Source organism: Malus sylvestris, chromosome 1 (genome assembly GCF_916048215.2).
Source record: "Malus sylvestris chromosome 1, drMalSylv7.2, whole genome shotgun sequence".
Taxonomy (NCBI): Eukaryota; Viridiplantae; Streptophyta; class Magnoliopsida; order Rosales; family Rosaceae; genus Malus; species Malus sylvestris.
In genome coordinates, this window is record NC_062260.1 from 21005971 (window position 1) to 21019892 (window position 13922).

General features: G+C 38.3%; 1 protein-coding gene and 2 non-coding genes across 3 annotated transcripts; all 3 read right to left on the bottom strand.

Moving 5' to 3' along the window:
- Window positions 1–4311: 4311 nt before the first annotated feature.
- On the bottom strand, window positions 4312–8078 carry LOC126620594 (ankyrin repeat-containing protein ITN1-like). Its single transcript, XM_050288803.1, has 4 exons — window positions 7921–8078; window positions 7106–7594; window positions 6000–6409; window positions 4312–5435 (listed from the first exon to the last, which is right to left on the bottom strand). Exons 1-4 carry the CDS (start codon window positions 7940–7942, stop codon window positions 4611–4613), a joined length of 1746 nt encoding a protein of 581 aa, XP_050144760.1. The 5' UTR covers window positions 7943–8078; the 3' UTR covers window positions 4312–4610.
- A 3264-nt stretch (window positions 8079–11342) lies between these two features.
- On the bottom strand, window positions 11343–11459 carry LOC126634035 (U5 spliceosomal RNA). Its single transcript, XR_007627164.1, has one exon. It is a non-coding gene; the product is annotated as a U5 spliceosomal RNA (small nuclear RNA).
- A 1921-nt stretch (window positions 11460–13380) lies between these two features.
- LOC126634062 (U5 spliceosomal RNA) lies at window positions 13381–13497 on the bottom strand. The gene has a single exon (XR_007627178.1). It is a non-coding gene; the product is annotated as a U5 spliceosomal RNA (small nuclear RNA).
- Between the last annotated feature and the right edge of the window lie 425 nt (window positions 13498–13922).

The following is a 13922-nucleotide window of genomic DNA, read 5'->3' on the forward strand; positions in this document are numbered from 1 at the left end:
AGTGGCATATAAATTTCTTGTTATAACTTGCTTTTAACTCTGATTTCCTTACTTAGAAAGCATGGATAAAAACTATGGTCATTCTCAAAACATGAGAAATGGCGGAGACATTTGTCTTGTAGACTACGCAACTACGCATACAATACTTCGTGATCAAAAGTATTTCTTAAGCTTGGTGCTTACAAGAATGAGGGTAACAACAATATCAGGCAAATCAGATGTAATTGAAGGCTCATGGAAAGCCCAGATTATGTTACCAAATGGAAAAATATTGCCTATACAGAATGCATTGTATGCTACTCGATCCACTCAAAATTTGTTGAGTTTCAAAGACATACGTTTAAATGGATACTACATTGAAACGGAAAATGCAGAAAATGTGGAGTATCTATGCATTACCTCCAATGATACCCAGAAACGTATATTGGAGAAGTTGCGTTGTTTGTCGAGTGGATTGTATTATACATTCATAAAGACAGTTGAATCACATACTGTCATGAACCAGAAGTTCATTGATTCAAAAGTTTACATGATTTGGAATGATCGTCTGGGTCACCCAGGATCTACCATGATGCATAGAATCATTACCAACTCTAATGGACATTCATTATTGAGTAGGGACATTGCTATCACAAATGATAACCCTTACAAAGCTTATTCTAAAAGGAAGTTGGTAATCAGACCATGACAACTAAAGGTTGATGTTGAATCCCCATCATTTCTGCAAAGAATTCAAGGGGATATTTGTGGGCCTATTAAACCATCTTGTGGACCATTTTGATATTTTATGGTTTTGGTTGATGCATCTACCAGATGACTTCATGTTTGTCTCTTATTTACTCGAAATGTAGCTTTTGCGAGACTTCTTGCTCAGATAACTAAGTTACGAGCACAGTTCCCAGATTATCCCATTAAGTCAATCCGACTTGATAATGCTGGTGAATTTACGTCTCAAATTTTTTATGATTATTGCATGACATTGACCATTGATGTTGAACACCCTGTTCCTCATGTCCATACTCAAAATGGATTGGCAGAAGCATTGATCAAGCGGCTTCAGTTAATAGCCCGCACTCTACTTATGAAAACAAAATTGCCAGTTTTTGCATGGGGACATGTCATCCTACATGCTACATCATTGATTCGATTGAGACCTATAGTCAACCACTAATACTCCTCAATACAACTAGTGTTTGGACATCAGCCAAACATTTCACATTTACTAGTTTTTTGTTGTGATGTTTATGTGCCTGTTGCACCCCACAACGCACTAAAATGGGACCTCAGCGTAGAATGGGAATTTATGTGGGTTTTGATTCACCATTTATCATTAGATATTTGGAACCCTTGATAGGTGATGTGTTTATAGCTCGTTTTGCTGATTGTCAATTTGATGAGACAGTCTTCCTGTCATTAGGGGGAGAAATGATCGTTCCAGAAGAACAGAAAGAGCTAACATGTGTTGTTCCCACCTTGTCTCATTTTGATCCTCGAAGCATTCAATGTGAAAATGAAGTAAAAATGATCGTTCATCTTCAAAGCATTGCCAATCAAATGCCAGATGCATTTAATGATGTTATGAAAGTGACAAAATCACATATACCAGCTGCAAATGCACCTGCCAGAATTGATGTCCCTGTTGGACAAAATAAAGTGGCAGCGAATGATTCATCTAGTGCACACCTGAAGCGTGGTAGACCCCCAGGTTCAAAAGATTCAGCTCCTCGAAAGAGAAAGACAAGGGCACAGCTGAATCCAAATGAAATCATTCAGGAAGAGAAAACAAATGACAAATATACAATTCATGATTCTGGACTTCCAGAAGAAGAAAATGTCTTTGATGAAACACATTTCCCTGAAGAGACAGAAGTACATGAAAGCAAAGAAATCTCCATAAATTATGCATGTACTAATGAATTGTGGGATTGGAATGAAATAATCATCGACGATATGTTCGCATTCGCAGTAGCCACTGAAATCATATTAAGTGATGATCTTGAGCCCCGTTTTGTTGATGAGTGCAAACAGAGACAAGATTGGCCTAAGTGGAAAAATGCAATCCAGGCATAATTAAATTCCTTGGAAAGGCGAAGTGTTTTTAGACCAGTAGTCCAAACCCCGCTTGGTGTAAACCCCGTGGGTTACAAATGGGTATTCATAAGAAAACGCAATGAGAAAAACGAGATTGCAAGATATAAAGCACGACTCGTTGCACAAGGTTTTTCACAAAGACTTGGAATTAATTATGAGGAGACATACTCTCCTGTAATGGACGCAATTACGTTCCGTTACTTAATAAGTTTAGCGGTTTCAGAAAAACTTGACATGCAACTTATGGATGTCATCACCGCGTATCTATATGGAGAATTAGATACTAACATATATATGAAAGTCCCAGAAGGACTTAAGTCACCTGAAATAGCTAACAAATCACGAGGTATGCTCTCGATCAAATTAAGGCGATCATTGTATGGGCTGAAACAATCTGGACGAATGTGGTATAATCGTCTCAATAAGTATTTGATCAAAGAAGGATGCATCAACAATGTCATTTACCCTTGTGTGTTCATTAGGAAATCCAACTCTGGATTTGCTATAGTGGCAGTATATGTTGATGATATGAACCTAGTTGGAACTCCTGAAGAGCTCCATAAAAATGTTGAATATCTGAAAAACCAATTTAAAATGAAAGACCTTGGAAAAACAAAATATTGTCTCGGCCTGCAAATCGAGCATTGTGCTAATGGAATTTTGGTCCACCAATCAGCTTACATTGAAAAAATCCTAAAGCGATTTGGTATGGACAAATCTTATCCACTCAGCACGTCAATGGTCGTTCGTTCTCTAGACATTAAGAAATATCCATTCCGTCCAAAAGAAGGTGATGAAATGGTCATTGGTCCAGAAGTACCATATCTGAGTGCAGTAGGTGCTTTGTTGTATTTAGCACAATGTACTAAACCAGATATAGTTTTTTCAGTCAACTTGTTAGCCAGGTATAACTCTGCTCCAACAATCCGTCATTGGAATGGTGTCAAAGATGTATTGCGATACCTTCGTAGGACAACAGACATGGGTCTTTTTTACTCAAAGAACTCCACAAATGACCAAGTTTTTGTTGGATATGCAGATGCTGATTTCCTCTCTGATCCACATAAAGCCCGCTCACAAACTGGATATTTGTTCAAGAATGGAGATACAGCAATCTCATGGCGCTCAACAAAGCAAACATTAGTTGCTACATCTTCAAATCATTCAGAAATACTTGTTTTACATAAAGCAAGTTGTGAATGTTCTTGGTTAAGATCAATGATCCATCATATTCAGAATTCATGTGGTCTACCTTCAAAGACAGACATTCCAACTATCATTCATGAAGATAATGCAGCCTGTGTTGCCCAAATGAAGGAAGGATTCATCAAGGGCAATAAAGCTAAACACATATCTCCAAAGTTTTTCAGTGCACATGAGCTCCAGAAGGCTAAAGTTATTGAAGTCAGACAAATCCGTTCTAATGAAAATCCGGCAGACTTGTTCACAAAGTCTCTACCAAATGCACGTTTCAGAAGTTAGTGCAAAGTATCGGATTACGTCGACTTACCAAACAACTAAATTTGGAGAATACGAAATCAAGGGAGATACATATCAGGAGGAGCATCCATGATACATGCTTGTTGTACTCTTTTTCCTTCGATTAGGATTTTTCCCATTGGATTTTTCCTATCAAGGTTTTAACGAGGCAACATAAGCATATCTAACACTATATCAACAATTCAGGAAAAGTTGTACTTTTTTTCCTTCGCTATGGTTTTTTCCCACTGGGTTTTTCCAAGCAAAGTTTTAATGAGGCAACTGATGTTGATACGTGGGCATCCAAGGGGGAGTGTTGAAAATACTGGTGGGTAGTGAATGCCCACAGTACTTTGGTAGAGTTTTCAATGCCACACACAGAGACTTTCAATACCCATGCAAATTGAACTTGACTTTGGGAATGCAGGATATCATATTGTCAAAAAAGATGTTGTAAATTTCAAATGTAGTAATACGAGTTGCTCTATAAATAGAGCACTCGACTGCAATCAAAACATACAGAAAGAAAGAAATTTCTTCCTATTGTTTTCAATGTGACATTTTACACATGCTCCGTTCCATTCACTAAAAAGGTTATCTCTCTAACTTTGACATATTTATAACATTTTCACCCTTTTCTCCTATTTCCCTATAACAAACTGCTATATTGCTAATTTTTGCAAAGGGAAATGAACAAACTAAATAAACAATTCTATCGATTTTAAATCTAAGAGACCAAGGTGAGAATCGCAACAATCAAAGTGAAGAGTTATACCAATACATTTTGACTGAAAAGCCTGGAAAAAAAAAAAAAGGTTACTTGTCTTCGCATATAGATTACAAGACAAGTGCAATTTTTCCACTTTGAGTAGAAACAGGCAGAGTACAACGGAGGACACAGAAATATATTGCTGTTATTTAACTCCAGGGGATCATTCCTGTTTCCTGGAGGTCAGGGATATATCTACACGCCTCTGCACCCACTGAACATCCATTGTTGCAGTGGTTTTAACCTCTACAATTCCTCTACAAACTTCAGATCAAAGGGCATAAATCCGTTCAATTTCCGAATTTGAATGGTCAGAGTGCATCCACGAGTTGGAACCGCTCCTCTTCGGGTGCTTCTTCCTTATGGAACGTATCCGCTTCGACTTCACTACGTAGTATGTCATGGTGCCGAGAACAGCAGCCATTATCATTCCCCCAACGACTGTTACCAGAATGGCGGCCCACTTATGGTGCCGGCCAACCACTATGTAAGAGGAGGCCATGAATGCCACTGAAGTGCAGACAGAAGCCAGCCACATCAACTTGTTGATTATCTCCACCACCCGTTTCTCTGCCTTTGTCTCGCCTCTGACCAAGGTAATTTGGACAACCACAACAGCCAGCGACGTAAAAAGGGCAATGGCATTGAAAATGAAGAAGATTTTGAAAGGAGTGCTCTTAACTACCACGGCAGTCCCGTCATCATTATCACCACCGGGCACAGTAAAGATAGCCGCAAACGCAACTGTTGCGAATAGAACAGCCACCACAGTGACTGAGTTGGTGGCGTTGTTGATTCCTTCCCTGTGGAGCTTTCTCAGTTCTTTGGATATATTGTGAACATTTTTGTTGGTTTTCTTTGTTTGTTCAAGCTGGATATGAACATCGTTCTTGATCTGAGTCACCGTTTTCCTCAATTCATCCCTTGGTTGGTTCAGTTCATTTGCCTTGACTGCACCATAGCGATAAAGACAACCCCTTATTTCTGAGGATTCTTCGGAAAGTGGAAGTGCATCAGCAATGTCAAGAGCCGTTTTTGTGTCCCTGTTCAGTGCATTAACATTGGTGTCTGGGAGGAGTAACAACTCATTCACTATCTGCAATGAAAGTTACAATAATCAGTACAGATCTATGTTTGTTGTAGAGATGTACAATCATGAAAGGAAGAATCAATGGCTATACTAGTTCAGCTTGAGCCAAAGCTAAATCCAGTGCAGGAAATACAACAAACGTCCATAAACCCTATGTTTGAGAGCAACGATGTTAAAACTGATACTGGTTTTTAGCCAACTAAACCTTTTTGTTCACACCAGACTAGCAAATAAGAATCCTAGTTCATCACAACTATATTTAACCGTGCAAATAAAATTAGATCACAAAAGGAAATTGCTAAAGAAGAATAGCACATATCATCGCAGCCATGTGCAAGGATCAGATGCCCAGGTAAGGATTTTACAAATGGCGTGAGTCAATCTTTAAGAAATTATACACTATGGGCAGATAAAGAAATTAGCATTACATACCAAGAGCAATTACTTAAAGCACTGACTCACGATATTGGTGGGATTAAAGCCGTCGTTACTATATTAGAAGAATTGGAATTCACAGCCATATATCACTAAAAGAAACACTGGGAAAGATAAAGCATAACCCAGACATACCTCTGCTCGCCTCTTCCTGGTGGCAATATGTAATGCTGTGTTACCAAATTTGTCTGGCAGCATTACAATTGCGGGGTCTGCCTCAAGAAGCAATTTCACCACCTCACAGTTCGTCCCTTTTACAGCCATATGCAATGCAGTTTGCCCTTTCTTGTCAGTTCTTCGTGCCAACTGTGGATCCTTAGTTAGCAATGCGCTTACAATCTCTGTATGCCCCTGTCTTGCAGCCAGATGCAATGCATTCTTCCCATTTGATTTAGAAATCTCCAACAAGGTAGAATCTTTCGAGAGCAGTTCATCAACTACTGCTATATGCCCTTTATGAGCTGCAGATATAAGTGGGGTTGAATTCGACGGACCAATTGTTTTGCTTAGCCCAGGGTCATGATCTAGGAGCACCTGGACAATGGCTGCAAGAAAAGTAGAAGTATGAATGCATTGTCCAACGGCACAGACGCAATCAGAACAAGTAAGCTGTAGCCTTCATATACTCACTACAATCAGAAATCATTATTTGAGGATGGACAAAAGAACCAGGAAAGAAGCAACTAGGAAAGGTATCAGTAGTTTTACGAAACCCCTGTCAACGGAAATCAATATTTGTTTCACAACATGATGCAATTTCTCTCACATAACTGTCGATTCAACGGTATCATCAGTGCATCTTAAACTCTCGAAACAACAGACAGATCAAGCACCAAAACTAGAAGATAATTGTCACATGGAATGGTTAACATTTGTGCCTTGTCCACACAAGAGCATAGCTTATAATACCACCAAATCCTGTCCCTCAAAAAACACAGGCTTGGATACTCATCCAACCAAAATTCATCACTCTTTCGAATCATAAACCTCGAAGATCAAATACATCTTACTTCCTATTCGATTTCCGAGAATAAGTACGCTATATCGTACACTATATTCGACATGATTCAAAGAACACGAGAAATGATATAGCGAGATCCCAACATCTCAAAGAAGCAAACTTTTATCCTAATAGTCCTCTTACCATCTTTCACCAAAACACCCAAACTAACAAATCACACAATTAGAATTAGATAAAGAGATTCTAAATCCAAATTAGCACAAATGCTGAAGATCATTACCATGGTGTCCTTGACTTGCAGCAGCATGCAAGGGATCAAACCCGGACCGGTTCTTCTTCGTAACGGTCTCCTGATTCGAATATTTCAACAGCTCCTTAACCACATCAAGGTGCCCTTTATCCGCCGCCGTGAACAAAGCCGTCTCTCCGAGCTCATTGACCTCATTCACCACCGCCGCCCGGACCTCAGCCACCTCCGTATCAAACTCCGCACCGCTAACTGTCCCCACAATCTGCGAATCGATATCGCCGAGAATCTTCTTCACGGCGGCTAGATCCGCGCGCTGAGCCGCCAAGTGGAGCTCCGTGTCGTTGTGCCGCCCAGTGACCTGCTTCACGTACTTCTTCTTCCCCGCCTGGTCCATCCGCTTTCCAGAGTTGGAAAGCACCAAAGCCGGCGCCGACGCCGTGGAAGACGGAGACGGCGACGGCGATGGTTCCGCGTTAGGCTGTGCAGTCATCGGACCCTTCTCTAAGTCTCCATCACCTCCTACAAGTTCGATCATAATCACAAAAAATACACAAATATTCAGAAAAATAAAAAAACCTGTTTGGCTCGGAGGAAAATAAAGGAGGCAACTTTCCGGGAAAATAAAATATGGGTTCAATCAGGAACGATGAAATTAAGCATGTGACAAAAGTAATAAACAAAAGACAAGTTGTTGATTGATGATGATATTTTATTGGATTGTTTATTCAATTATTTTCGGAGCTGAGCGACAGAGAATCTTGTTTTCTTTTTCTGAGGTATATTTTCCCGGAATAATCAAACCAATCGGATTAAAAATATAAAAAAAATCTAGAGAGAGAAGGAACCTTGTTCGATTGGGGACGCCATGAGAGAGAGAGAGAGACAGACAGTCTGGGAGTGGGAAGAGAGCTCAGAGCTATGAGTTTATTTAGCCGAGGGTGCTGGGTTGCTGTGGAGGGTAATGAAAAGACGAAAAGGGGCAAGGATTGGAGGACAAGAAGATGACGAGGAAAGGGAGGAAGGAGGGAGGAAATAGGGGTCGCCATCAGTCGTTAGTCATGGTTGGCTGACTGTTTTGGAATTTTGCTTTCCTCTGTCTAGTGCTCTCTCTGGCTTTCCATGTCATCATCTGAAAATACCAAATTACCCTTCTATTTTTCCCATATTGTGCCTGTTTATTAAATTTTGTGTGGCGCGCGAAACTTTTTTAATTCATTTGATTCGATGATCGTAAAGAGAGAAGCGCATGAAGTAAAAGTAATGGCCTAATTGGATAAATGGTGATCTTTATAATAGAGTTGTTGGAAGGTAGCATCAAGGATAACAAATTCATATTGAAACCTTACTGGTAAAGTCTGTTAGAATTTAAACTCAAAAATAAAATCTCTGTTAATTCTCCGTTAACCCCATTAACCATGGCTTCACACTCAACAACCAAACTTCCTCCGCGGTCACCATTTGTGAATCTTTTGACTGAAAATGGAAACACCAAGGAGGCTTCTCACTTGTGACAGCCAGCTTACCCAGACGAGTTTAATGAAGGATCTTGTAGTGACTGTCAAGTCTGCCATGTAGGAGGAGCATATATGTGCCCTGAAGGTCATTGGTCCGAAGAATTACGTATGATGTTGTAGCAGTAGCAGTAGCTGATGCCACGACGTTCTTTGTTTTACTTTTTTTTTTTTTTCTTCTGTGTGGAACTGTTGCTAACATGAATACTAACATGGGTATTTTAGTCTCTTTATAGCAACTACCGTATGGTTTACCAACCCTAAAAATCGAAATCAGAATATATTGTGTAGAATACAGGTTTATAATTCATCTAACTATTGATCCACTCGTAGTAGTTTATAACCGAACCCATCGTTTGATTTTGAAGCTAATAATGGGTTACGAATGGCAATGGGCTTTAGAATTTAGATGCGTAACGCACTTGCACACTAACACTTTGGTGATATCAACATTTCAAGCGAAAGGAAACTTCCTTGTAATTATTACTTTACAAAAAAGGCACTTGGTGAAAAAGCCAATTTGAAACAAGATACAGATTTTGGGAGCAAAGACGGAATTAGAAATTTCTTCTAATGAGGGCAATCGAAAACAACTAAGAAAATCTTATTATAGTATGGTTATACGCAATATGATATTAATAATGGTTTCAAATGATGATATCACAATTCCAATGTTACAAAAATTTCAATATAGTAGTGGAAAGTGGCAAAGTAATGAGAAAAATATAAGTACATAATAGGCGGGAGAGGGTTTTTTCGATTTGAATGACAAAACAAGAGCACTATTACTCATATAGTATTTGATATGGAGTATAAGTAGAATGAATGTACGTTAGATATTAAATACATATATTTTCTTTAAAAATAACCCATGTATATCATATAATTGTAGTTTACAACTAAATAAATGAATTACTTGAATGAAGACATATGCCCTTAGTGAGCCTTGATTGACTCCGTCCATATTTGGAAGTGGCAAAATGCGTACGAGTCCGTGACTTCTAAGGACATAATTTAATCACTTTTGGCTTTTGCTTTATCCTCCCTGGAATTCTGGTTTGTGGGTCTTCCATTCCCAAACTTATCCATTGCTAGTACGAGGGGCTCCTTCCTCGAACTGAGCAATGCTCACTTAAGGTCTTCAAAATGAGGAGAATGACCTCTCTCATATGAATCCGGATTCTTGTTGGATTATCTTTATAAAAATTTCGATGATTTCTGAATCGTGTCTGTTCATCGTACATCAGGTGGTCAGAAATCATTTTAAATATTTTTATTTAAAATTAAACATAAACAATCTCTGATAAAAACTAACCGTACGATTTATGATAAACGAACACGATTTACAAATCTCGAAAATTCTCATCAAAAGGATCCGGAGAGAATCCTGTTGGATTTCATATAAACTTTTAGATTAATTTAAAGGTAGTTAGACTTATTGGCTTAAATCTTCGTTTGTGTGTCTAACAAACTTGAACTAATGAAACAGAGTGTAAAATCCCAACAATCCCAATTCCATAAAACTCAATAACTTTGCAGACTCGATTCAACCCATTCTTTTTTTTTGAAGACCTAGACAACCTAATTACACAAATTCAACAAGTTTCAAATTCACGCAATCCAATTCCACAAATTCAATGAAATTCAAAACCCAATAGACCAAGAAAATATTGGGATTGCTAAGTTTTGAAAATTGCTTCACTCTTTTTAATAGGGTTGTGTAACGCCGCATGTATCTTCATGGCGCATCGTCGTCATTAAAAACAGATGAACCGAATCGATGCTTCCGTTTGGGGTGGAGGAACACAAGATGGGTTGCCACTAAATCTAATATATGAATACGAGACAACGTGGATATGAATCTAGTTACAAGCCAACAATTCGAATCGATACTTGCTTTTGTAAGGTTAAAATTCAAAAGAAAACTTGATATAAATCTAGTTACAAGCCAACAATCCAGCAGACAGCCTAAGAAACAAACAAAAAATTGGACCTGTAGATCTAAAGATTTGGGGAAAACAGAGAGATAAGAAATCATAGGCTTTGGGATTCTCCTGCGACAGGGCTTGTGGGCTCAAAGAGGGCCCACTATCAGCTATACCCACCAAGAATGCTTGAGCCATAAAGAGAATGGATTTGGGTTGAAAAACTGAAGGGGAATTTGCATGAATGGCATTTGAACTTTTTCATTTTTGTGCGATTACCATGTAAATTAGAAAAATTAACAATTTACCACTTAAACTTCAAATAGTGTGTTATAATTTTGCGTCTATGTCTACTTCCATCTGCATTTTCGTCAAATACTGGACATGACAAATACAAATACTATTTTACAAAGAAATTATCATTCATTTTTCCTCAACAAGAAGGCCGCACAAACATATGTTGTTTTGTTGGCAAGAGAGTGAATGTCGATAAAATAAATGGGTTCAAGTACTCTAGTCATGATAAATGACTACAATGCCTTCGAAAAAAGGCCTCGTGAGTTTTGGTGAATGCCTTCGAAAAACGGGCCTCGTGAATTTTGTTGGTGTCGAACCACAACACAACATAAATTTCATACGATTATTTGTACTAAGTTCAAGAGAGTTTTTGTACCATTTGAACAATTTTCCCGAATCAAAGGAACAAAACAAGAATTTACTTGGTGACGATTAGTAAGTCACGAATACAAATGTGAAAACTCTTGACCCAAGCGACCGAGAACATTAACCATTTTGACAGATACGTAAAAAGATGGTACTTGTATTGATAGGGGCACCCACAGAGGTGCGCCCCTCCAAAAATAGGCGTATGCCACTTATAGCGATGAGCACACGGTATTCTTTAGTAAAAGGCGAAAGAATAGTTCGCTTTGTGCTCAACGCATGGCTCCGTGAGTTTATCGTCATTCTGCTGCTGCGTTTTATATCCCAGAGGCTAGCTGCTTCTTTTGGACTAGTCGATGTGGGAGAAACTCACCGCTTAGTTGAACGGCCAACATAGAAAAACTTATAAGCTCAACAAAACCCATACCAGCGTTTCAACTCCTAGTCTGTGATGCCCAATGGCACCAAACGAGGTTCGTGAGCAGATGACTGATGACTCGTATGATGCCATTCTTTAAATTTCTACTCTTCTGAACAATTTCCAACTTGTTTCAAGCAACTAAAGCTCCATGAGTAAACTTCCAATTCCCGAGCTAAGAACCATGAAGAACCCATATTCCCCGCCGAAACTCTTACTCCCCGATTAGACTCTGGAGTATAAGATGTTCAGCACTAAGTCAAGATTCGTGCAAATCACGGTATGTAACTAATAGGTAAATTGGTAGAATGCTCGACCAATTCCAATCCCCAACCATTTCGCCCGCCATACCCTTGGCTCCTCATAAGAACAGTGTCAGTCCCTGATGCTCACAAACTGTCGGTTCTACTATGGTGTTCATCAATTTCGGGAGTATGGACTCGATGGGAGGGTGTTGGGGCACAGGGAAGAGATGGATTGGGGTTCATAATTCAGTTCTCCAAAGCTTGTTAATCATACGGTAGCTCATTGCTTTTACGTTTTTTGTTTTTAATTCATAACATATTCGTAAAAGACACATGAATTTGCTTTAAATTTTTATTTCTATACAAGCGAAAGTGCGGAAGATTGACTTACAGACATCACCTCCATGGGTGATTTTCCCTTCCAATTATCTTAACTTTATGTGCTTTACAATATCTCTCAACCTTAATTTATAACTTGACTCAGTTTTTCGTGACTTTATAACTTTGTTTTCAATTTTACGAGAGTTTAAAATTTTCCTCAACTTGTATGATTTATAACTTTATAGCCACACGTTGTTATAGTATATATCTAATTTATATGAATTTTTTTGGACTTATGTAATTTATGTGACTGATTCTTTCTAGGCATATCATCCAAGCCAATCAAAGTCAAGGGATTTTAGAGCTACCCGACACTACGCTGCTTTAGGGCATCTCTACTTCGATATGCATAATATTTTCAAAATAAAAATTTTACACTTTCAGTTAACCGGTTAGTTCTCCAATAGAAAGATATCAATTCTAATCTTGACAATATATATACATATATATATATATATATATAAATGCGAATATGCATGTTTTTTTGGGAGTTTTAACTAAACACTCCCAGTACTAATCACTTTTAACGAAAAATCACATTTTTACCGTTTACTGACACTATTCACTATACCTTTAAAAAGAGTTTTTGGTTAAAAGAAAAGTTTTTTTTGGACTTTTCGGTAGTGTTTTTTTTTTTTTTTTTCACATCTTTGGATGTGGGTCCCGTCAAATAAACAGAGAAAAATGGGATCTGCAGTTTACATCTCTCCTGTTTTTTTATCCTCCAGTTAGAGTACAACTTATATTTACATCTCAGAAAAATTTTAAATAGAATTTAAATGTAACTTTACATCTCTAATTTACATCTTTCAATTGCAAATGCTCTCATACATTATTATTTAGGAGTATCGAATAAAAAACTCCACTACCATTTTAAGAACACCAAAAAGAGATGATCTCATTCCACTAAACTCACAACAAAACAACATTTATTGGTCAATAAAATCGTTCAATTCACTTTTTGAACACGTAATAAGCATCCACCGTACCCCAATGACCAAGGACTTCACATTAGGCCGAAGGAGGTTCGCTGGTAAAAATTGACACATCGGACCTAAAGAGGTTTGCTGCTAAAAGTTATGAAACCAGTTGCATTAGCAGCGTCAAAGATAAGATGCATTAGCAGCTTTGATTGACTTTTACAGTGAAACAAACAAACAATGACACCCACAGAGGTGTGCCCCTCCAAAAATGTGCGTAAGCCATTTGCCATGATGTGCACATGGTATTCTTTAGTAAAAGGTGAAAGAATAGTTCGCTCTGTGCTCAACGCATGGCTCCGAAGCCATCTGATAAGCATGCTGCTTTGCTTGTATACCAAGGACACTAGCTAGAGTTTCTCTGCCCGTCGGTGTGGGACATCGAGCGTTACTCCTCCCCTTATGACTAATAGGTTCAGTCCAATCCAACATTCGACATACAAAATCTTGGATCTCTATTTGATATTGTTGTTGACTTATCAGAATCATACTCTACTTCCCAAGTTCAGCTCTTATTCTAGTACAAACAAAGCCTCAGCATAGGAGAGGGATCTTTAATTATGATGTCAATAGTCAGATTTATTTCTCCATTTTGTGTATATCAATTTAGTGCGTGTTTGATGAAAAAATGGATGCAACTACTAAATTTTACTCAAGTTAAAGGTAAAAAAATGAATTAGTCATGAAACTTGTCCATTCTAATTCTCACAAAAGAAGTAGAAGT

What these genes read in the sequence shown, in the direction of transcription:
- LOC126620594 (XM_050288803.1), bottom strand. Translation starts at nt 7,942, where the DNA reads ATGGCGTCCCCAATCGAACAAG. An exon ending in TGCAAGTCAAGGACACCATG is followed by an intron (nt 6,410 to 7,105) that starts GTAATGATCTTC and finishes CTTTTCTTGCAG; the next exon opens with CCATTGTCCAGGTGCTCCTA. An exon ending in CCAGGAAGAGGCGAGCAGAG is followed by an intron (nt 5,436 to 5,999) that starts GTATGTCTGGGT and finishes CTTTCATTGCAG; the next exon opens with ATAGTGAATGAGTTGTTACT.